General features: G+C 38.5%; 1 protein-coding gene across 2 annotated transcripts in view; it reads left to right on the top strand.

Moving 5' to 3' along the window:
• TMTC2 (transmembrane O-mannosyltransferase targeting cadherins 2) overlaps positions 1–26,337 on the top strand; it is a 389,588-nt gene that overhangs the window by 142,034 nt on the left and 221,217 nt on the right. For both annotated transcript variants that reach the window (XM_032393770.1, XM_032393772.1), the window contains exon 2: positions 8,686–9,256. In XM_032393770.1, coding sequence (XP_032249661.1) covers positions 8,686–9,256 — 571 coding nt within the window. The remainder of the gene's footprint in view (positions 1–8,685; positions 9,257–26,337) is intronic.

Genomic DNA, 26,337 nt, shown 5'->3' with positions numbered 1-26,337 from the left:
TGCTTTTCTTCAGGAAGCTTTGGATCTTCTACTTCTTTTTTTAAGATTTTATTTATTCACTTGAGAGAGAGCGAGAGAGAGAGCACAAGCCAGGGGCAGAGGCAGAGGGAGAAGCAGACTCCCCACTGAGCGGGGAACCCTACTCTGGGCTCAATCCCAGGACCCTGGGATCATGACCTGAGACGAAGGCAGATGCTTAACCGACTGAGCCACTCAGGCATCCCAGCTTTGGATCTTCTAGGACTACTGGGAGTCTGTTTTGTTCTCCTATAGCAGTCAGGATTTCATGTTAGAGTAGTATTTTCATACTACAGTGAAATTGTCTGTATACTTACTTGCCTCCTCTACTAAGCTGTTTCTCAAAGTTGATGAGTCTATTTTGCTCACTATTCTATCTGCAGTGCCCTTTATGATGTCTAGTCCATCACTGAATAAATGAATATATGAGCAAGTAAATGATTTTCTTTTTTTTTGTTTTTTTTTGAGGAAATAATTTTCTTATGACAAAATTCCTTTTTTTGGGCAGTGATTTTCAGCAGGGGATGGAAGAGGGAATATTAGAATTACCTGTGCCCCATTTTCAATGAGTTTATTTCCTCCTACTCCTTCCGAAATATCTTTCACATGTCATCCCATTTAGGATCTCTATTAATTGTAGTAAGAAGTCAATGTGATTAATGGGAATGTGTCAGTATTCAGTCAAAATCAAGCATATTTGCAACAATAGCTAGGGAAGACTTTGGGGAGATTGTGACATTAATCATAGGGGATTGAAGCATATTTGGACAGATGTAACTGGGTGAAGAACAGCAGTCCAGGCAGAGGAAGGAAAGAAATGATTTGAGCAAAGGCCTAGAGGCTGGGAGGTTTGGATGACATTAAGATGCCTATGGAGAAGTAATGGGAGACTGGCCCAGAAGGCATAATAGGGATGGTTATGAATGCTGGGCTGTGAAGGGTGTTTATTATGGTAAGAAATAGGGCATGATGAGGGATTTTTGTGGAGCAGAGTAGTGGTGTTAGAGTTATATTTCAGGAGGTTTCTCTCTCCGCAGCATGCGTATAGTAGATCAAAGAGGGAAAGAAGGCAGTCAGGGATAACTATTTACTTCAGTTTAACAGATATTTACTATGAGCCTAATATGCATTGGGCCCTGGGGAAAAAACATAGGGCATAATTCCTTCCATGAAGGGAGTTAAGCCTAACGAAGGAAAGAAAAATGAACAGGCAGTTTTAGTAAGCATGCTAAGCAGTACAGGCAGGAAATAATAAAAGCCTGAATGAGACTACAACAGAGAAGTTAGAGGCAGATTCAAGGGAAACTTGCAAGTTGGATATTCTCTGAGGTTCTGAATAGTGTAAAAATATCCTTAACGAATTTAAAAATGGATGTAGGAGCAAAGAGAGAAGGAGCCCTCATGCACAACCTTGATGACAGTGTTGGAGGAATGACAGTATTTAATAAGGGACTTCTACGACAAAGGGGATGGATTGTGAGGAAAATTATTTGGGTTCAGTCTTACTAAGCTTAACATACTGAAAGGACAACTAACAATATTGATAATTCCAGTGTGCTGTTTTGTTTAGCGCTCTTTTGGTTGTAGATGTCAGAATGACAATTCAAATTAACTTATGAGTAAAGGCATTTTGCGTGGTTTAGTTAACAGTGTTAGCTTCAGGCATGATGGGATCCAGCTGCAGTAGAAATGGCCTCTTTGTCTCCTAGATCTGGGTTCTTTGATTTTGGCTTTATTCTTAGGCAGGCTCTGTCTTTAGGCAATTCTTTAGCAGCCCTAGGATTTCATCTCATTCTCAAAAGATGTTCTTTCTCAGTAGACTTTTGGGGCTGTATTTGACTCTGATTGACCTGGCTTGCTGCTAAATCAGTTGTCACAGCCAGGAATGAGGATGGGTTATAGTAAACTAATTGGCCAAATCATATGGTGACCTTTCATCAGGAGGTAAAGACAGCCTCACCCTGTCCATATGGACTGAGAGTAAATGTGGGCTATTCTTGAAAGAAAAAAACAAAAACCAAAAACAGGACACTGTTAACTAGGGGTAGAAGTGGCCCCAAACAACAGCAAGTATCCATTACACAGACTGTATTTTTTTTTTTTTTACAGATTTTATTTATTTGAGAAAGAGAACGTGAGCATGGGTGGGGGGAAGGGGAGTGGGAGAAGCAGACTCCCCACTGAGCACAGAGCCTGACATAGGGCTGGATGCAGGGCTCAGTCCCAGGGCCCTGAGATCATGACCTGAGCCAAAGTCAGATGGTTAACCAACTGAGCCACCCAGGTTCCCCAAGGTCCTGTAATTTTCAAACATTTTAAGTTAATGTTGCTTCATTTGATGTTCAACACAACAGTTTGTGAGATGTATTGTTATTATCTACCAACCATAGGTAAGGACGCTAAGCTTAGAGAGGCTAACTGGCCAAAGGTGGTACTCCTGGGGGTCCTAAAGGAACCAGGATTTCATTACTCTTCCTTCCATTTGGGTGTGGATATCACCTGGGCAGTTAGAAGCGGAGGCTCATGAGCACCACCCAGGCTGGAGGTATAGGTGGGCAAGGCAGTTCTTGAATTGGGGGTGTCAGAGATGATTGACCATAGAGGTGGGAAGTATAGAGAGAAAGAAGGTCAGGGAACAGAACCAGGGGAGAAACATCCACCTTTGGGAGAAAAATGTGAAGGAGATGCTAGCCAAGGAAAGTTAGAAAGAGGTAGCCCAAAAGGTGGGAGGAAACTCAGAAGACTAATGTGTTAAAGACCAAAGGTAAGTTCATAAGTGTTTATTATCTTGAGAATGTCATTAAAGCTTAAAGGAGTTTTAAGTGAGATTCTCATGACCATGATCCACAGATTTTGAAGGCTATAAACATAATGAAGAGCACTATGTTTGCGTTGATGACTAGCATCACTCGTTTGGTGTTGAAGGTAATAATACTAATAATGATAGCAGTTGACATATTACATATATTATGTCCAATATATGTATTCTATTACATATAACAATTTACTTTTTGCTTACTAACTCATTTGCTTCCCACAATGATCCCGTAAGGCAGGTACAGTTATTATCCTTATTTTACAGATATGAAAACAGGTACCTTGCACTCTAGTGTCATCGGCTCTAGAGTCAATTTTCTTACCTTCTGCAGTTCACTGTCCTTCCAGGACATAGCCAGGCATCCTTGGGTAGCACTGAAGCAGGGCAAGTCAGCAAAAGCCATTCTTTTTTGTCGCTCTTTTGTAGAACAAACTTCAACCCATCATTTGAATTTTTTTTTCTTTTTTTAATTAAAAGTTTGGCCTTTACTTACCTTTTAGTAGAACCATTGAAAGCACTTTGGAAGAACGTGCCATTTGCTCTTTGAAGAATGGAAGCATTGTTTCTGCTCTGACGGACTAATGGTCATCATTTATGGTATTTGTGACTGAAAAGGTCAATGGACAGAAAGAACAGCGGTGAGAGAAACAAACACAAGGACAGTTAGGATGGCGGTGTCACCCCATTCATCAGCTTTACAATAGTGTTGGCCTTTGTCAACATTTCCTAAAGGAGAAATCATAAGGCAGCAAAAACAAAGAGCCACAAATGAACAAAACTGGAACAGGTTAAGACCTCCTTGAGGACCTGAGGGACTGGATCTTTTTGCTTCAAAAGACGGTCTCTCAGTCATGTATTCTCTGGAGAATTCTGCCGGCAATTGTTTCTTTTTCACATCTGCTGCTCCGATGTTCTTCACCTTTCCCAGAGTGGAAAATTTCCTAATTCCTTAGTGTCTTTCTGAATTTTCAACACCAATTCACAGCGGTAACCTAAGAAATTATATCAGCCTGAAATTTTGTTTTGAGTTAAGGTTTTTCATTAGCTGAGAAGTCGCAGAAGAGGTTTTACTCTTTCCATTTCGGACTCTTGTAAGAAAATGCAAATGGGCGAAAATCTATTATGCTTAGTGTTGAGCAACTACCTTTACTTCTCATTTTGCTGGCAGATTATTTAGATTCTATTAAGGCCCTTCGGGTTCGTATTTTTCTGAATATGATGTGAGGGATGCGTCATGCATCCCTTATCACTGACTTGCATGTGTGGCATGACTTATATACTAAAGCCCATGCAATGTAGTCTTATTTCATGTTCTTCTGCCATAATATTCATTGGTTAAATAAAAACCTGCCTAAGCAGATAACACCCATCAGAGAATTTTATCATACTAAAGTCTCCCTTAGTAGAATATGTTTTGCACAGGGCTAAGGTGTTACTTTGATCTCCCACTTCTTTGTTCCATTAAAACTGCCCTCTACATTTTTTTCCACAGTGTAAGTCTAGGCCTATGTCTCATCAAAGTTTTCTCTCATGGTGTAATTATGAGATTTGTTAATTCTTTGTTTTGATGCCCTTGTTTTGTGAAAGTTAGATGTATAGTATATCTTGTTGGCTGCTGCAGATTACTAGATTTATTGCTCTAAGTCTAAGAAATTCTGGCAACTTTGCACAGCTTTTTAAAAGCAGGCATGTTTGCGGAGAAAAGTCTTTGCGGAGTTGGTTATGGAGCTGAACTAAGAGCACGTAGAAATCCTGGTTTGGGGAACATGGTTCTTTATCCTATCTGGATCTGCCAGTGAAAGGGTGAAGTATGGTCCTGAACAAGATGTGCTTTCCAGCCTTCCTCGGTGCGTTAGCAAAGCCGCCTCCCAGAATGCTTTGCTACCGAGCTTTCTACTGTCCTGACTTTGATAGTCTGTGTGTTTCTGCGTTGATATTAGAGACATTCACGTCAATATCTGAGTTAATGTTTAGTAGAGGCCAGTTGGCTTTTCACTGTGAATTACTTGAAATCTGCTCTCTCTGACAACACTGTTTGGCAGTTTGGCAGTTCTTCATATTTCTTTAAATTTTAATTATAACCCATCAAGGCTTAAGCAGTTACTTCTGGGTTAGACTCTTGATGAATGTCAAAGCAGGGTGTTTTAATTTAATGGATCCAGAGTAACATCTGTTTCTAATATCTTAAAAGCCAATTTATATGGAAATTCATTTAATACACAGTCGATACACGGAGACTTGTAAAAATAAAAATAAATATGGAAAATCAAACCACTGTGATATAGTAGGTCTTTTGTTAACAAAGGATTTCACTGATGACTAGATTCAGCTGCTTCTACCTAACACCCAGAATATCACAGTTTAAACAAGATAGCGATTTATTTCTCATACTCACAAAATGGGGAGGTAGTTAGCTTAGGGCTGGTGTGGTTACCATAATAAGGACCCAATTTTCTTCAGTGTTATTGCTGTGCTCTGTGGGCATGACTTCTAGTCCTAAGGATTCCTTATGGGCCAAGATGGCTGCTGGAACTCTGGCTATTACATCTATGCTTCAGCAAGAATGAGGGAGAGTGGTGGAGGGAGGGAAGAATGCTAAGCTATTTTTTTTTTTTTTTTAAGGACACTTTCTAGAAGTAGTACGTAGCACTGGCCAAAAATTAGTCACAGGACTGTATTTAGCAGCAAGGGAAAATAGGAAATTAAATTTTTTTTTCCCAGATGACCATGTTCCCAGCTAAAAAGTGAAGAGCTATGAGTATGGGAAAGGGGAGATCAGAAATGAAGAACAACTACTATCTCTGCCATGTTGAGTACTTTTTAAGACATGATTTTAATAGACCTTCAGCCTTTTTATTGAGCATCTAGAAAAGTCAACTTGTTCTCATGAATAGATAATTTATGTAGCAGGACTAGCATGGTGTTTGGCTCAAAAAAGATAATCATTAACTACTGTTGATACATTTTAATTCTAACCCCTAATGCATCTAATTGCAGAGACTGTGCATCACGCTGACTTTAATAAGGGAGTTTTTGAACACTGTACCCCCGTCGTTATAGAATAATAACACCAGCAGCTCACAGAGGCCAGGTGTCATTTGCACTAGGTCTCCAGAACACTCACGTATTGGCAAGACCGTTCTTTGCTTTTGTACATAGAAGATAAATGAACAATTACAAGTGTTTATTAACTGCTTTCATGGTAAAGCTGTTATTGTCACAGGGGAGCCTGGGTGGCTCAGTCGGTTAAGTGTCTGCCTTCGAGCCCCAAGTAGGGCTCCCCGCTCAGCAGGGCGTCTGCTTCTCCCTCTGCCCCTCCTCCCACTCGTGTTCTCTCTAAGTAAATAAAATCTTTGAAAAAAAAAACAACTATTATCTTCACAGAAACTGAAGCTCAGAGAGGTTAACTGGGAAGCAATTTAGAGAAGCAGGTGAAAACCAGCATTACCCCATCATTCTATTCCAGCTAGAATGCTGTTACTTCCACTGGCTGTGTCACCTTGGATGGGTTTCTTAATCTATTTGAATCTGTTGCATTTTCTTGATTTTGAGGACACTCAGGTAAATTACAGAGCTGTGATTCAGGCATGTTTCCCCTCAATCCAGGGCTTTTTGCCAACCTGGGTTTTGGTCATATTCATGTGGAAATTCCTTTGATCACCCTGTCTCACAGTGAAAGGCAGAACGGGTGGAGGGGCTAGACATAAAAGGCATCAGGTGGCTTTCTGTCGTATATTCTTCAGCACACACATGCCCACGCCCCTTAAAAAGCCCTGACATCAGACTAGGCAAGAGGTCTCTATATATGAAGTATCTTGACCATCTCATTTCTCTGTTCTTCTAATTCATGATCCTCCACTGTGTTCTGTAAATACAGAGAGGGACTAAGGATGCAAAACAGTCCAGATGCCCCCCTATTCTCTGGAGGGTGTAATGGCCCAGAGCAAGGATCCTCCTTGCTGAATCATTTACATGCCAACATTTGTACCTTGTCCACATATGCCAGTACTGTTGATTCCTTAATATTTGTCTCTACATTGACTTTTTAATTTTTAACAGCCTCATTCTGAGCAAACAGCTATGAAATCCAGCTTTGATTTGATAATTAAATTTCCTTTCAAATACACATTAAAATAAGTATGACCATTAAAATTTTTACAAGGTTCGCCCGTGTGTATCTTCTCACATACTTGCACTGGTTTGGAGATCACATTTTGGGAATCCCAACAGAGTGGAAAGAGTACGGGCCAGGGAACTCTACCCTGCTATTTCCAACTGTGTGTTTTTGGAACCGTTACTGGTTTTCAACCAGAATTTGCTCACTTGAGAGATGGAGATAATACCTACTTCATCAATTACTCTACAGATTAAAGAAGATAGAGCCAAGGAGACGATTATGGTGCGTGGCAGAAAGCAAGCTCTCGGCAAATACTAGGTTATTCTTTCTTAAGTCTGTTTGGCTATCCCAGGCCTGCAAACCTGGAAGTACGAATTCTCAAAAGCAGGACACGAGGTACTTGGTAGAGATGATTGTAAGTCCTGTGAGAACTCAGAGTGGGGAAGGCTGAAGTTTTCTAGAATGAAGGAGAGAGGGAAACATTTGGATGGGGGAGAGAGCTTCTTCCTGGCCTCCCCAGCTCTCCCTTGCTACTCAAAGTGTGGCCCAAGGACGAGTAGCATCAGCATCACCTGGGAGCTTGTTAGAACTCTGGCATCTCTGGCTCCTCCCCAGACCTACTGCCTGTTAACAAGACCCCCATCCCCCATGATTTATATGTAGGAGAAGCATTGCTCTGGGCACAAACATTCTATCTTAAGTTTATTTCTACTAGGGAGCTAGTCCTTGCTTTAAGCAGATCTCTGCACCAGGATCCCTAGTATCCCATGGGCTGTGCCTTTTAGAAAATGCAGATTCCCAGACCTCACATCAACCAGCTGCCTGTCATCTGCATTTTAAGCCAGGATACCGCATGATTTTTAGGGCAGTTGTTTGACAACTGCTACGGTAAGTCTTAAACCACTGATATAAACTGCATTTATTCTTCAAGTGTATTTGCATTCAAACAAAGCTTTTGAGGAAAAGAAATACAGCCCTAACTGTAGTGTTCTGGCATTACGGGGAGGATCTGAATTCAATCTATATGTAAAGCCTTCCATAAGGCTCATTTGCATTAATCCTGCATACCTGGGATCTCATCATACACATGACAACAGCTCCCGGGAAGGTGGTATCTTAGCAATGTCACATAGAGTTGACCCTTGAACACCACAGGTTTAAATTGCATGGGTCCACTTCTACACAGATTTTTTTTTTCAACAAATACAGTACTGTAAATGCCTTTTCTCTTCCTTATGATTTTCTTCTTTTTTTTAGATTGTGAGAGAGAACGAGCGCACACGTGCATGTGTACATGAGCGGGTGGGAGGGGCAGTGGGAGAGGGAGAAGCAGACTCCCCCGCTGAGCGGGGAGCCAGATGCAGGACTTGATCCCAGGACTGGGATTATGACCTGAGCCGAAGGCAGACGCTTAACTGACTGAACCACCCAGTTGTCCTCTTCCTTATGATTTTCTTAATAACATTTTCACTAGCTTACCTTATTTTAAGACTACAGTATATAATCCATGCCACATATAAAATATGTGTTAGTCAACTGCCCGTGTTATCGGTAAGGCCTCTGGTTGGCCTCTGGTTAAGTTTTTGGGGAGTCCAAAGTTATACTTGGATTTTCAACTGCATGAGGGTCGGCGTCCCTAACCCCCATGTAGGTCAAGGGTCAACTGTATTTTCTTTTTTTTTTTCTTTACATATTTTATATTTGATTTTTTAAAAAACATTTTGTTTTTTAGCCGTGCTATCAAGACTAATCAAGACCTTCTCCCAGAAACTCCATGGACGCACATTTTCTACAATGATTTTTGGGGGACTCTTCTAACCCACAGCGGCAGCCATAAATCCTACCGGCCACTCTGCACTCTCTCTTTTCGCCTGAACCATGCCATCGGAGGGCTGAATCCCTGGAGCTATCACCTCGTCAATGTCCTGCTGCATGCGGCGGTCACTGGTGTCTTCACAAGCTTCTCCAAGATCCTCCTTGGGGACGGATACTGGACCTTCATGGCGGGCTTGATGTTCGCCTCTCACCCCATCCACACCGAGGCAGTGGCGGGAATCGTGGGCCGGGCCGACGTCGGGGCCAGTCTCTTCTTTCTCCTGTCCTTGCTCTGCTACATGAAACACTGTTCTACAAGAGGCTGCTCAGCCAGGACTTGGGGCTGGTTCCTGGGGACGGGGCTGTGCGCAGGCTGCAGCATGCTGTGGAAGGAACAAGGAGTGACTGTGCTCGCCGTGTCCGCGGTTTATGACGTCTTTGTCTTTCACAGGCTGAAAATGAAACAGATCTTACCCACCATCTACAAAGTAAGTGATTGTTGGCACTCGAGCATTGGGTTACCGAGCAGTCTCCAAAAAGCAAATTTGTTCCTTTTCAAAGAGAATCTAAAATAAGTTACGTTTTGATCTTCAGTAAGTGGAAGTGTCTTTTTCGACCTTTCCCTACTAACATGTGTTTCATTCATGGATTGTTTTATTTCTTGGGTTTCTTAACTTATTTTCATGATTTCAAAGTGGGTAGAAGGGCAGTTTTGCCTGGTAAGGTTTAGGCACCTTTATTATTTATTTTTATTCATTCTTTATTTCGGCCCCAATTCTCTGTAATCCAGTAAATTGCCTGTAATGTGTATTTGTAAAAATATCAGAGCTGATAATAGAGCCAGATGCTAAACTCTACAGAGGGGAAATCCTCTGCCATTTGTTAATAGTACTTTTCCTGATCTGACTTTGGAAAACAGCCCTTCTCTGCAGTGCGCTGGGAACTCAAATTCTTCAACAGTGAATCATCTTCACCGTTTCCTTGTTGTAGTGAATAAGAATACAAGAGTCAAAACAGAAAGAGATTAGTACAGGTTTTGCCCTGAGGCCAATTAAGGCCTTTGCCTCAGGGCTTAATATTTGCTCTTCTGTATTGCCTAAGTGGTTTCAAATGCAATGTTGTTTGAAGGTCACAGAAGCGCTTTCAGATCCCATCCACCTAAAGAGAACCAGTTTTTGGCTAGTGTGTTAGGGGAAGGCATTGGGCAGACAGAGGTATGTTGAGAAACCGCCTCCTTCTGGTTTCCCCATTCTCTCTCATTCATAATAAACTTAGCCTTGCTTTGCCTTTTAGTGTAAGGGGTGAACTTGACCAGTGTTTGCAAATCTTGGTCATATTTTAGGCCAGCTCCTCCTTCCTTTTGAACACTTAAGTGAGGAGTTACGGTTTTGGATGCTTACCCTGATCAGGAATGCTGTCAAGTTTTCTAGTTTTGGCTACTTTTCCCCTGCCCCTAATTCTCAATTTTATTTAAAATCAAATTGGGAAGAAATTGAAGTGAAGAAAAAATTGAGGGAAATAGGAACATTTATTATTTTTAAATGACTTTTTTTTTTTTTTTTCACTTAGTAGGCAGGGTAATTTACTGCTGTGCTTCTGTTCTGTGAGGAAGCATAACCTTTTCAGTTAGAACTCAAGTATCTAGTGCTAAATGAAGTTCTTTTGTGATTTCAGTTATATGCTGAAACTTTAAAAGAAAACTCTGGTTGGGTCGAGTTTGATGCCTAAAAACAATGGTCTTTTGAAAGCCAAACTCTTAATTTCAAATCAATTTTAATTATTTGTTCAGGAAGATTTAGGGAGAGAAATATTTTTTCTTTTGTTTTAAAGCCATATCAACAACAGTAGCAAGCTTTCTTGTTTTACTGGAAATAGTAGAGAGAACACATATAAATAATGGTCCTTGTCCTATGGAGGGAGAGAGACCTATCTGGTGATGGGAGAGAGACCTATCTGAGGATCTAGATGCTCGCATTGATAACTTGTGGAACATTATGGTTCGACATTCTACAGAATTTCCATTTTACCATCTTATGAATTAGGAAGTTATCTTGGTATATCAATTCAGGACTTGCTTTTAGGACCTTCTGAAGTCCCTTTCTAAGAAATTTTCAGTTCTCTAAAATTCAGTTCTCTAAAAAACAGAGTTGCTGATAGAGATCCTTAGTATAACTGTGTCCCATACAATATTTGGGACATACCTATAATAAGAAATTATTCTTTGTTTATCTGAAATTAAAATGTAACTGAGCGTCCTGCTTAAGAAAATGAGAAATGTCACCAGCAAAGGAACTCCTAGCAGTAGAGAGTGTGAGGTTCCCCCCAGGCCATGGGAAAGGACTTAACACTTTGAAGATTCAATGTCCTGAGAAGTTTCCAAATGGAAACTTGCCTAGACTGTCTGGCAGCCACTGCTTGTGGGCAAGGGAAGTAGTTGGGGCAGCAAAACAGTTCATGTGAGAGTTGCTATCTCAAGCACACACTTTCTTTCATTCTCAGGTTTTGGGCCAATGAGCTTAATGAGAACATTTCAGTAACAGATTGTATAGATTTTCAAGAGACTATAGAGACCATCCATGCCATTCCCCTTATTTCCAGCTTAAGGTGTAGAGAACCAGAGATGTGAAGGTCACCCAGAAAATAGAATCACTAGAACTAGAACACATATTTGTGCGTGTCTAGCGGTGATTTTACTATATTGTGAAGGTATGAAGATGAATGAACAGATGTAACGTCAGATGACTTCCCTAGAAGAGAAGAAAAGAGTATGGAATCAAATATTAACTCACACTGGCTGAGTAACCTTGGGCTAATTCAGTGATCTGTTTCTTTATCTGGAAATGGAGACCTTGAATGTTGGCTCTTAGAGATGTTGTGAAGATTATATGAAATTATAGGGCGTCCAGTGTGAGCTTGGTGCCCAGTGTTTGGAAGGCACCTGATACATATTAGTTGAAGAGAAAGAAGAAATATCAATGGAAACTGTAATTCTTTATTTTAAGGAAGAGAAGGCCAAAAGATAAACTTCTGTTAGTCTTTAAACATACAGTGGTTTTGAAAGCATATGAATTAGGAATCGACCAAAGCTGAAGCATGGATATTTAAGCAAAAACTTTTCATTTAGAATTTTATGACTATGGGGCTTGTAAACACTGGCATAGATTACATATGGAAGTTATAGAAAATTCCATATTCTGTCTTTATAATATATAGATTTCTATGCCTGGGGTGAGTTAGAAGAGACTCTGAAGGAAGTGAATTCAAAAGACTTTAGACGGTCCTTTTCAACCTTAAAAGAATAAATCATCTTAAATATCTTACCAATTAACTCCACATCATGGTTTGCCAGATGAAATAAACTTCCCTGCCCTATTAAAACATAACTTTTATATAAACAGAAAACTCCAGTGCACAAATGTTTAACTCTATTATGCAAACCAGTGAACTAGCCAAGTACTCAAATCCCAAAATGGTGGTCCTCTTAAAGCTGGAAATTATTAGGACCAGAGGGGCAAAGCTCTTTGTTTTGATAGTTTCGTCAGTAATGTTTTTCTCATAGCAGTCACACTCAGCTTCTTTCTTCACAATGTTGGTTTCAGTTCTATACCTCTTAAAAGATCCTGGCCCCCAAACTCAAATGTGCACCAGGGCCAGGCAGAAGGGACTGGTGGAAGCAAGATTATGCCCACCTCTGGGACTCCTTTTCATCCTATTACTGAAATAAGAAAATACAGGCTTGGGTTTGGGAGAGTTGGGGATTTCTCTAGGAAGACAGACCTCTGGATTTTTCAATGACATTTATTGTTACTTAATATTGGTTACTGATTTAAAAACAAACCCTGTTTGGGCCAGCCAAAATCCTTGGGATGGCTGAATTCGGCCAGAATTCTTGGCTGCCATTTTTTTACTTCTAAGATTCACGCAGATGATGCATATGTCCATATTATATAAAAGGCTTTCTCATTTCTGCAAAGGAAATATGCAAGTTTTCTGTTTCTTTGAAGTATGTGAAAAATAGTAAGGACCTGGCATATCATAGATATTTTATTTAGTATTTAATAAACACATAGAGTCTTTATGTGCTAGGCACTATTCTGAATATATAAAAACATAAACACATTTAACTTATATAATAAGTGCTTATTGAGATAGCATGACTTACAAAATAGTCTGGTTGAATATGACATGAAATAATACAATAATACAGTTGTCAATAGTTAGGGGGAATTTGTAAGAAAACACCAAATATAAAATCTTCAGAAACGTGTATGAACAAAATGAGTGTTCATAACCATCTTAAAATGTTTGAATGTTCCTAGTTCTTAACTTCAGCATTCTATTTAAGGTGTTTCCTACATTATCTTTGGCATCTAGCACACCATCTGGCACATAGTAGGTACTCAGGAAATTATTGAATTCACACTTGTTTCAGATTTGTCCTGGAATAATATGTGCCTGAAATGTTAAAGTAAAATCCTATTCTCTTCCCTTTGTGCAATGAGGATTTCATTCCTGGTTAGTGGGGTCTGGAGGGTAGAACTGGAAGAAATGCATGTCAGAAAAATGTCAAAAAATAAGTTTTCTGGCCTTCTCGTCAAGTGATTGTTTTAGCCTTTCTTAGATGACTTTCACTTACTTAGTTTTATGTGGTCAAAAGTAAGGAGGGGGTGAAGAACCCTTGAAACACACTTAAACTAGCCTTGCAAATAAATGCTTGACTTTTATCTGCCCACAAAATGTTTTATAAGTCTCCCATGACCCCGGGAGGTACATGGGTAATAAAATCAGCAAAAGCAACATTTTTCTTCCTTACCAAACATCAGTCATTGCTTGCCTAGTGGCCATTTTCTGTGCTTATTTAACATCTGTTAACTGTTTTAATGTGGAAACATCTTTTTTCCCTTTATTAGCCTCATAATCACTTATTCAGTTACAGGTGGAAAAAAAAAAAAAAAGGAAATCTGAAAACCAGTGTAACAATTCTAATAATAGCCCAAATTGGCTTGGAAAAATGAAGCCCTTTTTGTTTGTTTTAAGAATTTCTATAAAGATGACTACCTCTGCTTTGCTATAGTTGCTTCTAAGGTGTACATTATCTAGACAACTTCCTTTTCTTAAAATTAAATTTTATAGTGCTATTTCACGTAAACAAAATGAAGAGACTATACTATGAGAGAGGAAATGGGGAGGCATTGCCACTTTTGGAAAATGAGTCTAGAAATAACTTTTTAATTTTAATGCTAAGCGGGATGTGAACGGTGGAGGTTGCCTATGGTGAAAAAGTTTATCTTGGATGTTACGCATAAGCTTGGTTCTACATCAGGATGTAGTGATCAGACGCAAACAAATAATCCTATATTTCCAAACCATTTACAGGGTTACCTTGAGAATGGTTTCTGAGGGTGGGGGCTTATGTTCTGTTGAAGGTTTTTGGTTTGTCACCATTGGAACACTGAAGATATTAACTGTGGTGCGTCTGTACATCTAGTTTGCGTGACTCCCCTGTATGGAAGGGCGTGGAAAGGGAGGTACAGAGCCTCCAGGTATTTGCACATTGAAGCCACATGTGCTTTTTTATTTGATTAGCTGCTGGGGATGGCATTGGCGGAATATGTTATCATTTATAGCTTTGTCCCTTTGCTTTCTAGACTAGGTTGTGGTTTTACTCAAGATGTGACTCTCATATTGATTGTGCTCAATGAAATATGATATATTTGCTGTTTCTGATTTTCTTCAATCAACATCTGTGCCACTCTACTTCAAGTAGTGTTCCCACTTTCTTATGATTTTCTTTCCCTTCGCTTGCCTTACACTTGACTTTGTGAGGATCCAGATACAACAAGATACTCTGATTCTGATCACAGTATTTCCTCGCATTATTGAAACTGGAGGGCTGACTATTTGTCATGTACTTACAAATGAATTTGGAATTCATCCCAGTGAACTTGTTGTAGCATTTAATATTCATGACCTATAGTTACTTTAAAACTTTGAACAGCTGCCAACACTGCTAACCAGATAATACAACAAATAAAAGTCGAGGTTCAAAAATATTTTACAATTCAAAAAGTCAGAGATTAATAAGGTATTTTATTTCTGCAGGTTGGCCTCTCTGCTCAGCTGATTTAAGATGATTCTGTATTTTGGTTACAGTTTAGGTGCAAGCTGAGTAATTGAAATTTGGAAGCTGACTACTCTTGTAAGTTCATGTAATGCTTGCATTAAGAGTGTTAATACTTGAGACAGCAATCTATTCACAAATTACCTTTTTTTTTTTTTTTTTTTAAAGAGTCATCTTTGTGCAAGACACTGTATTAGGTGATGTGTGGACTCAAAGATGAATTGACAAAATTCTGCCCTTAAGGACATTTTAGAGTAAGCTAGGAAGTTGAGAGTAGTGCATGTAAATGCAGAACTGAAATTCAAGCTGGAAAGTAATGAGGTTATAAAGGAGGCACTGGGAGTGCTAGGGCAGTTTCGAGGAAGGGGGGTATACTTTCTGCTGAGGGGATCAGGAGCAGAGACATTTGAGCAAGGCCCCGAAGGGTGGTTCAGATATAGACATTTATAATTGGAGAGGCCGGGGAAAGTGGAGGGTAGAGCATGAGCATTGCACAGAGGGAAACTCACGGGAAGTTACGGGGACCACTGAGCAGTGGTTTCGGCAGATACATAGAGTGCATGAATTTACAGAGAAAAATGAATGGGAAAGGCGGGTTGAGAGAGTTAGTATGTATAATGATGTAGGAACCTTTTAAGATACGTTATGGCCCCAACAATGTTGGGAGACATTGCATGGTTTTTAAACGTGCTTGTGTTTTGACTGGTACATGGGAGAAGTTTGAGAACGTCCAGGCTAGCTCCATTTTGCCCCTTGGGAGATTTTTTTCTCTGTCCTTCCCTGGGAACAGACCTGAGAGTGGGTCCCTTTGGTGATGAGACCAAATCAGATTCAGGAGGTTTATCTCATTCAGTGAGCATGCTTCCTGCCAGCATTTATCTCGTTCTTTAGCATTAAAAAAAAAAAAGCAGTTATTTTTCAAAGACTAGATTATTTTACTTTTTACTCTATAGTATCTAGCATATTATTATATACTCCTGATGAGAAAAACAGGGAGTCCTTTAGGGCTTTCTCCTGTGTCTATTCTTCCAGCATTGCTGAACGATGTTCAAATGTTACAGTGAGTGGCCACAATTACAAAATCCCTCTTTGTTTTGCATTCCTTCTTACAGGAAGACAGAAACATTTTTCAAAATGGTCCTTTTTACAATCCAGAATAAAATACTCTATCAGCATTGAATTTCAGCCAGTTAACACAGTATGCCATCAGTGAAAATGACACGAAATTGGACCTTGTGATGAATAAATAATGAGTCTCATTGAAATCATCTATGCTGTTCTCATAACACTGTCTGGGATCCATATTACATCACTTGGCTCCATTTTCGATAACCTGCTGCCTCAGAGGAATCAGATTGACTGACGGGGATCTCATGATTAGGTGGTTACTCATATTCAACTCAGTACTGTCAATTTCACAGACAAACGATGTGGTCTGCACAAATTTCAAATCATTGTCATTGCCTAGAAGTTAGATTCCTGTCTTAAATACTTGGAACAATGGGAATGCTAATTGAGTGTTGACTTTTCAAATGAAATTTAAGCTATAGAAAGACAGATTCCAGGAATGCATTAGAGATTCCTTAAAAGGCATGATTGGGATAGGAGGTGAGGCGGATAAAACTGAGTGTGAAATCAAATTCATTGATAGTTTATAAAATAGTTATGAAATGTTTTAGTACAGTAAGCTTTCGAGGCAATATATGTTTTATTGTTTACATCCGGTTTCATACCTCCTGATCACAGTGTTCCTCTTTCCAAAAAAGAATGGTAAGAAATTAAAAGGGGAAAACAGGCATGCCAAAATGTGCAATGACGTGGTGCTGGGAAGGTCAGTGTGCCCTTGCTCTCTGGGTTTGTCTTTACAACTCTGCGGCACCCAGATGGCGCCTGCATGCTCTGTTGGTCTGATTATAACTCTTGCATCAAGTGAAATAGCATGAATTCAGAATTTAATACATGTTTCCTCAATAATTATGGCCTTGATTAGTGAAGCCAGTGTTTCAGTTCCAAAGGACACTTTCTTTCTTTCTCCACATGTTTATTCATTTAATTTCAGGAGATCAAGTAAAATGCAGAAATGATAATCCTTCTCTGATATGATAGGGGAATCTACAATGCCTGCACTTGGTATGTGGTTGTCATTTTGCTCATAATTAATGTAAGTTTCAAAGCAAACAGCAGGGACAACGTGAGAAAACTGAAGGACATTTAAAAACAAATGACTTAGTTTTTAGTAAGAGAAGAAATGGAAAATATATTTAGAATTTCCATTAAAATATTGCTAAACATAACTACATACCAAGTACATTTACTAGAGTTCTTGATTAAATGCAATATCAGTTGTATTTAAAAATATAGTTTGCGTATATAAAAACGAAAAGAAGAAAAACTTAATATTTTAATTCTGTGAATTTTGAGTTGTTATACCTGTTAGTAGTATCAACCTAGCCCTTTTGAGGGCATTATTTTAGCTTTTAATGTGTAAGCTCTGTTCCCTCCCCTTCCAAAGGGTTTTTGTGTTTGTGTGTCTGTTGCATGTCCCATTAGAATAAACTGTATAAATACATGCTTATATACTGTAGTCAGATTACACTAAGATTATATGTGAATGATTTGAGTGTATTCCCATAACTTTTATGAAATAGCAAACTCCAAATTACATAGAATTTTTATTCTTATTTGAAGTCAGGCAAAAATTTGCCAGTTTCCGTGTTCCATTGAGTGTAGTTTCTTTCTTCTTAAGATCTCATGACATCGTATCTAATAGTATAAAACAACTGCTGCTTACTCATTCATTGTCTAATAGTATAAAAACAACTGCTGCTTACTCTGAATAACCACTGGGTGTTTGGCTAATCCTCTCATGCAGGGGTGCTAAGGTTGCTGTGGAAAAACCATAGGACTGGAGCCTTTAGACTTAGATTTAAGTTGCTGTGACCTTGGATAAATTACTGAACGTCTTGAACATCAGTTACATGGTCTGTAAAATAGGAATATAATATTTGCCTCGCAGGGTTGTTAGGTATGAAGATGGTAAATGTACACTTTTCCGCCCAGTTCCGTTCCTGTAGAAATATCATCATGGTCATCAGCGTTTTACTGCGTTTCCACAACATTTCAATGGTAGTGAACTTTGTATGTGTCATTTTGCAGAACTCAGTGTAGTTGTGGCTTTTCTCATGGGATGCAGGATGAAATGTCAATCAAGAGATGGAGTGTTTGCGATCCCGTTCACCACTGCTGACGATGTAAAGAATATGGAGAAACAAAATTCTTTTGCAAGGATAATTCTTCTGAACAACACAATTTGATAATTTATCTTTTGTTTAACTGATTGAAAACAAGTATGTTGAAGTCATTCCTTAATGTTTCTTCACTGTTAATATCTTCCCATCCACTCCTACTTTCATAGCCTGGTTTTTTCCCCTTCAGGCTCAGGATGGTGCTGTTGCTTATGTATCTGGAAATGGAGGGCAGCCGGGCTTTCCTGTTCTCCTCCCCCAACACCCAGTTGCCTATATTATTTCCTTTAGCCAGGTTTATAGTAAGGAAGATTGGTTCAGTAGCTGCAATAGCTTGCAGCATTCAAGTCTCATTCTCTGAAGAAAGGGGAAGCACGGTTATCACCTTAAGGTGAATGTTAATCTCGTTCTTCCCCAAACCTGGCAGGCAATATTGTTGCAGCTGATTCCAGAATCTGTTATAACAAACCTTTTCAGGGAAACATTGAGGCTGGTTTTTTTCTTGCTGCTGTTGTTCATTTGTTTATTTCCCCACCTCTTAAGGAGGTAATAGAGAGCAAAAGTTTTGTTTTTTAGAGCAATACTGTTTCTGGCTACCAAAAATTTTTATAAAATATTTTGGATGCCAGGGTGTCTGGGTGGCTCAGTGTGTTAGGCTTCTGCCTTCGGCTCAGGTCATGATCCTGGGGTCCTGGGGATCGCATCAGGCTCCCTGCTCAGCTGGGGGAGGGGGCGGGGGGGGGTCAGTTTCTCCCTCTGCCTCTCCCCCTCTCCCCATCCCTGGCTTATGCTCTCTTTTTCTCACTCACTCTTTCTCTCTTCTAAATAAATAAAATCTTAAAAAAATATATTTTGGATGCCTTAATAATTCAGACCAAATTATTTTTACAGAAACCTAAATCCCCATAACTTTGGCTTGCCGAGACAAGTCTGTAATAAGTAGAATTGGTTTTGATTTTAGGAAATCCAGTATTTACAAATCTGCTCTAATTGACAGATGGTATGGGGGTTGGGTGGGGGATGGCGACTGTTTAAAGATTTTAGGATTCATTTCATCCTGGGTTTCCTTTGAATAGTCCAACCTGGGATGATGATCATCCTCTCGTGGGGAGACTGTTTTAAACCAGAGATTGTAGCACAAAACTGGAAGCGACTGAATCAGAATCTTTTGGTCTACTTGCTTTTTTTTTTTTTTTTTTTGAGGCATTGACAGGGAGCTGGTGGAGAGGTTGCAGGAGAAAAACTGCTTTTTAAACGCCCTCCCTCTGATTTTGATGAAAAGCCACGTTTGGGATCCACTGATGTGTCCATTGAGAATCTGATACCCCCATACACTATTATTGAACATCATAAATTTTTATAAAAACTTAAGGTTTTGTGGCTAGAGAGAGGTATTGGAAACTATCTACATGCCACCCCCTCTCTTTTCACAAATGTGTGGCACAGGCTTGTTTGAGAACAGCCTCCTCCCCCAGGTCTGATGCCTTCTCACTGTATACTTGGCCTCCTTGCCTTCAGTTTGTAGAAAACTGTTACTATGGAAGTCATTTTCTATTTGTCAATTAAGACTACAGACTATGAAGAGACCTGTGTGCCCAATCCCTCCAGTTTATCATTAATTAGATTCTGCCCTTATTTTACCCTAGGTTCTCTGTGCTCTGTTAATAATTCTAGAGTACCTTTTGAAACTGAGTTTTTTGTTTTGCTGTTTCCCTCCTCCCAGGCCCCTTTTCCGGTCCTGCCCCATCCCTGCCCCATCCCCAACTACCTTCAGTTAAGTGCTTAAGTATTTGCATGCTATCAATCTAGGTCTCTAGCTTGATTTAAGCCTGCATTCAAATGGAATATTTACTTTTGTAGCTACCAGAAACTTAACACAAAGAGACTAAAAACACAGTGCGTTTTTCTTCCTAATTTGGTTAATTGCCTTTACTAACAGCGTGTTACTGTTTGAAGTAGGATACCCCTCAGTAGAGGGATCTTGTCTTTGATGATGTGGAGCCTGAGTTTGGTCTAGAAGTAGAGAATTAAAAAAATATATTGGGGCGGCTCTTTGTTGCTACCCTCTTCCTCTTCTCCAAGTCACCATGCACTAACTCAGGAGCAGGGGAAATTTTAGGCATCAGCAGTAGACAGATCAGCTGGGTATGCTGTTATTTACCCTGGTACTTATTCCAGGACTGTGGTGGGATTTTAAAAATGCCACCAGTAATGTCTTAAAAGACATTCAGAGTTCCCTTTGACTATACAATATGAGTTTAGTGTCTCACTGTTGGGTGAATATTGGAATCAGTGACAACCGTAATGTCAAAAGTGAGGATGACTCCGAAATGAACGTATTTCAGAAATAAAATGGCAAGAAAAGAGAAAATGTAGAGGTGCCAATTGGAAAATGGGCTGGCTGAGTGGCAAAAGGGCTGAATTTAAGTTGTCAAAGCAGCAGCCTAAAGTTTCTGGTTTGGGAACAGGATAATTTGTAGTCTCTGATTCTCCTGCATTCTGCAGTATAATCTTCTCCAGGGCTGGGCTGACTTCCGTATTGTTCAAAGAGGAAAAGAAATAACCCGTTTGAATTCATTAGCTTTCATTTGCATATACACAGAGCTGGTGGTAATAATGGTAATGACCACCATTTATCAGGGCTTACTGTGTGCTAGCAAAGTGTCTTCTGTGCATTATTTTGTTCATTCTATGAGAGTAGGTATTATTAATCTCATTTACAGTTAAGGAAGTTGAAGTTTATAGAAGTGAAGTAATTTTGCCCAAGGAGTCACAGATAGAAGGTAATTGGAGAAGGAATCTCATTCCAAATGTCTGACTCCAAGGTGGATGGTCTTCCCATAATACTGTTTTTATACAAGTGTAGCTAAAGTGGAAGATCCAAAGAGTATTATGAAAGAAACAACCATTCTCATACTACTTGGCCCTGGGACCAATGCCGCTTACTTACAATAGCTTTAAATACAAAATATCTTCTCTTCCATATGCAACAGTTAGTGTATGGGTGCTAAAAATACATAGATGGATAATATATTATCCCAGCCCCTAGGAAGTACATCTATACAATGATCATATCACTCTGCATCAGGTGCAAATAGAATTCCATGGAAAGTGCCAGAGAAGCACATGTGTCTGGCAAATTAATTCAGCCTGGTTAAGGAAGAGCCTGAGAGAGTGACAGAGAAGTCATGACATTAAATAGCTCAGCTCATCCAGGATTTTAGTTTGTTTTGTTTTTAAAAATTTTTATAAGTTAAAATCATCTGATGCTTGTGCATTTCATTTAGGTTCAGAGTCAACTTACAAAATTTGCTAGATGCATTTTAATTTTTTTTAATTTTTTGATAAATAGGTACATGTCTTCTAATAGGAGGTGCCATTCTAGATGTTGAGGACAAAGTAGTGAAAACAGGCAAAACTCCGGCTCTCTTGGAATTTACATTTGTTTTCTAACTTAGCTGTCCCAGTTACCCTGTGGGGTCACTCTTTGTACTCCATTTTACAACAAGTTGAATGAACTCCCCCGAATTGATCAGCATGCCATGAGACTGGATTTCAAAGGCAATGCTAATTCTAAACCCAGATCATTTCCAGTGCAGGCCATTGTCTCGCAGTTGAGTTCCCTCAAGTAAAAAGTGGTCTAATTATTTAAGGTATTAGATGAACGGTACTGATTGTGTGTGTGTGCGCGCGCACGTGTGTTTGTGTATAGTTGGTTTAGAAACCTCCTTGAGACCAAGGACTGGATCCTTTTATTCTTTTGCATCCCCTTGTCCCAGAGATCTTGACATTGAGACCTTGGTATTTGGAGCTTGATCCTCAACATCGCATTGGGCTGCAAGGGCATATCATGTCTGCCGTGGTTTTGCACTACATCGAACAGATTTAAGAGAGACACATCGTACATATTTATGCCCTTCGAGGTTGAACTGGTATAGATTTGCTTCTGAAACTCCTATCAACTTCTGCTACTTGCTCTGAAATGCATGGTGTTTCTCAAAAGCATGCAAAAAAGAATTATTTGGAATCAGTTCACATTGAAGTATTTGGTTTGGCTCTGAATTTCATACTGTCGCATCATTGCTAATCAACCATATTAACTTATTTATGTCCCCAGGACAGGCAGTGCATTTCTAGTGGCTCTATAAAGGAAAAGATGAGTCTGTGCCATAGAGGTTGTTTTTTAATTCAGATAAAAACTCTTTTTCCTGTAAATTTCATTAAAAATAGAAAACAGTTTAGATTAACTAACAGCGTGATGCCAAGGATTCCTGTGTGTCTTAGTGGGTCCTAAGCTGTGCAGGATGTCAGGTCTTGTTTGATGTGGATGAGCTTTCTTCTATTTATATAAAAAAAGGGCTACAAGTTCCCTGATTCAGTACCTAAAATGCCTGAGGCCAGATGTGATTCTGATATATTTTTTTAATTATTCAAAAGTAATAGGGTGTGTAAATTCTGTATTATGTAACATGGCAGCATTTTGAAGTAAGAAACATTTAGCATTTCTGAAGGGAAATACATGAATATTTACAATAAATGGAATAGATAAAGACTATTAATAACCTCATGTCAACTTAAATCAGGAGTTTTGTTTCTTTTTAACAGTTTTACTGAGATATAATTCACGTATCATAAAATTGAACCACTTAAAGTGTACAATTTATTGTTTTTTGAGTATGTTCACCGAGTTTCTGCAACTATTACTGTATTTTTAATTACATATTTTGAAATTAAGGATAAGGGACTTTAGACCTGGTAGTTACTGTTTTGTTTTGTTTTGTTTTTTAAAGATGTAGGTTTTATTTTTTACTTTTCAAGTTTAAGACGATCTGTAGAAAAAAGTTGTGACCTTAAACCATGTGGGTCAGTAAACCTGGTTAAAGTCTTACTGAGACCCCTGAATATTTTCACTGTGTCTTTAATATTGTTTGAACGTCTTATTTACTGTTTAACAAATTGGTAATGAAGTTTGGGTAATCAAGGTATCTTCTTCGGGGTTATGTTTGGGTCACACTGCTTATTTCGTTTTTTTTTTTAAAACTGATAAATCATCGGCCCCTACATAAATGCAGTTTTCTGGAGTGAGAATCTGATGTCAGAGTGTTTGGATCCTTATTTCGTTGTTTTTTTTTTTTTTTTTTAGAAGTATGATGAATCATCGGCCCCTACATAAATGTAATTTTCTGGAGTAAGAATCTGATATGTTTGATTGCTTTTTTGGCTGTGTGTTTGGTACATGCAACCCTTGATTCTTGAATGAGGAACAGTGGTTTGCAGTGGAAATAGGAATCTGGATACTTCTTATTCTTTTCCATATTTTTGCCTCTCAGTGTGTTACACATGTCTGACACACGCAGAAGTAAGTAGGTTGTGTTTAAGTGCATATAATTGACTTGTTTTTAGCTTTGACCAGGAGTTTTATCAAAGTGTAAAGGTGCTTGTCAAATCTAGAATAAAACCAATTTCCATTCCCTTACCTTTTTGGAAAAAAAAAAAAAAGAAAAAATGTATTTTTAGACAAACTAAACACATTTAAAAGATGGAACTGAATTTGGAGTATATATATTTTTTTACCCCTTTAATGTAATGGCTATCCTAAAATTGTCCCAGCTTGCTTCCTAGAGGCAAATTCACTTCTGAGCAATTTTAAAAGAGCAATAACATAAACTTAATTATGGGAGAATGATTTTATAAAAATTTAATATGCCATTAAGACATTTGCTGATTTACATCAGATTTATATAAAGGTTGTTTGAACCTACACCTTTGCGTCCAGCTGGTAGCCTTTTTCTAAGTTAGTTACACGAAAGCCTCTGAAAAATGTTAGACATTTGAGAGAAGTTGTGATTTCAGAGATAAAGGGAACATGCTGTGAAAAGTACAGCCGTACAGCATAATGACATAAATCCTGCAGTTCTAGTCAGGGGGCCTGGGCTCTCACACAGTTTCTGCCACTAGCTAGTTGTGTAATTGTGGACAAGTCATTTAGCCTCTCCGGTGGTCTTTTCCCTAATATGGGCGTTTTGGGGGATGCTTCAAGAAGCAAATTATATCATACTATGTTTAATCATAATTTAAAAAAATAATCTTATTGCTAAATTAAAAAAAAAAAAACTTTTGATAGCTTTCTTTGTCTTTAAAGTAATCTGACTGGAAAGATGGATTAATTGTGCTTATACATTCCCACGAACAAAAGATTAGATCCCAAAGTACTTATAATAATGGTTTCGAAGGCCAAGTATTCACTGCAAACTGAAGTGGGCTGTGTGTTTTATTTCAATTTACCTATATTAATATACATCCATATCTCCCTTTTATCATGAGGGTATATATTTATCTTTTTCATGATCTTGTAAACTTAAAAACAGTTAACACTTGATTTTCTGAAATGGATTCTCTCAGAAGTAAAGCATACTTTTTAAATTTTTTATTCTAGTCTGCATCATTATTTCCTTATGTCATTTTACATTAACTGTGCTATCAGTTTATCCGTATTAGAAATGGACTCTGATCCTGTTTTCTATGAAAGAAAAATAGCATTTTCCTTAAATACCAAAATGAATTTGCCATTCTCCCGAGGGAAATTAAAAAAAAAAAAAAAAAAGGAGAACTAAAAGAAATAATACTATAAAGTGTCAAACTATGATCTGGACTGCGAACTCATCAGACTTTATCCTCAATCTCAAAGGGTGACAAACATTCGGTGGGAGGATGGGTTATCCTGGTGATGGGTATTAAAGAGGGCACGTTCTGCATGGAGCACTGGGTGTTATGCACAAACAATGAATCATGGAACACTACATCTAAAACTAATCATGTAATGTATGGTGATTAACATAACAATAAAAAATTAAAAAAACTTTATCTAAAATGAGGCAGGTACCAGATTTGGCTCACAGGCTATAGTTTGCTGACTCTATCTAGTAACTTAGTTGATAAACCCATGTATATTACATCATACAGGCTCTCCAAAGAGATTAAGTCAAGGACAATGTATTTATAGTAGGGTGAATCATTCAATGTCATACAGATTGCATGTATTTTACAAAGGGCTTTTACATTCATTTTTATTTTTGAAGAGAAGTTGTGATTTCAGAGATAAGGGGAACATGCTATGAACTTCTGTCAAGACGATACTAACCTTCTTCTTTTACAGTTGAGGAAGCCTAGAGTTGTACTCTTTGCCCAAGATTACCCTGAGAGCACAAGATTTTACTCTATTTCCCTGCTTTATATTTTATCAGAGTACTAGTGAACTCATTGAGAAGTTATCTCCAGTCTTGCTTTGTGTTACTCGGATATCCTGTACCCTAGAATTTTGAAAGTAATTCGATTTCAGACTTAACACTATGACTATTCTCTGGATACCGAATTCATTCAAAATAATCATACAAAGTAAATTTTGGTAACAATTCCCCCCTAAAGGAAGCCCAAGTAAGCAGAAGGTGGTTTCCAAGAATAACCAGCTCTAGAAGTTCATAGCAGCTGTAAAAATATATCTTCAGTTGAAATTTAGCTTGTAATATAAGGGTACTTGAATTTTGCTTTTTCCTCATCTTCTTTGATTTTTTTTTTTTTTGCAAGTGACTTAGAAAGATATATTGAGGATATTTATTGATTGCTCTTAATTCAAAGGCCAAGCCCTTTCATCATGAAGAAGAGCTGTCACTGGAAAAAAGTTGAAAAGTAAATACCAGTTTAATAATTTTTTTTCTTGGCCTAGAGTTGTTGTTGTTGGTGGAGTGGTGATGTGTTTCTTACTGTGTTTACCTCCTGAGTAGGTATGAAGTGATTGGCTTTGGCAGTGTTTTTTCTTTTTCTTTTTCTTTCTTTCTTTTTTTTTTTTTTTTTTTAATATCTTGGTGATCAGTGCATTGGTGGTTGTGGCATAGTTCAGTTGGGGGGTAGCAGAAAGTTTGACAGTGTTATACTATTTACTATGTTACAGCTCCTTGAAAATCGGCCATTTTGCTCTGTCTGAATGAGGAGCATTTAGGGCAGTCACACATCGTTAGAATTATTGGTTCAGAATTTTAAAAATCCAAGATGAAATAAAATCTGCAAGTCACTGTAAATTTCACATATATTTTCCTTTTTATTCCCTCAGACTCACCAAACCAAAATCTCAAATCGTGAATGTTTTGTAAATACATTCTATAATAAGTATTGTTTAATTGTTCCTTTTGAGTGCAACTTTAATTTG

Source organism: Phoca vitulina, unplaced genomic scaffold (assembly GCF_004348235.1).
Source record: "Phoca vitulina isolate PV1807 unplaced genomic scaffold, GSC_HSeal_1.0 scaffold76, whole genome shotgun sequence".
Taxonomy (NCBI): Eukaryota; Metazoa; Chordata; class Mammalia; order Carnivora; family Phocidae; genus Phoca; species Phoca vitulina.
Note: the sequence above shows the minus strand (reverse complement) of the source record. Positions and strands in the feature narration are given on the sequence as shown.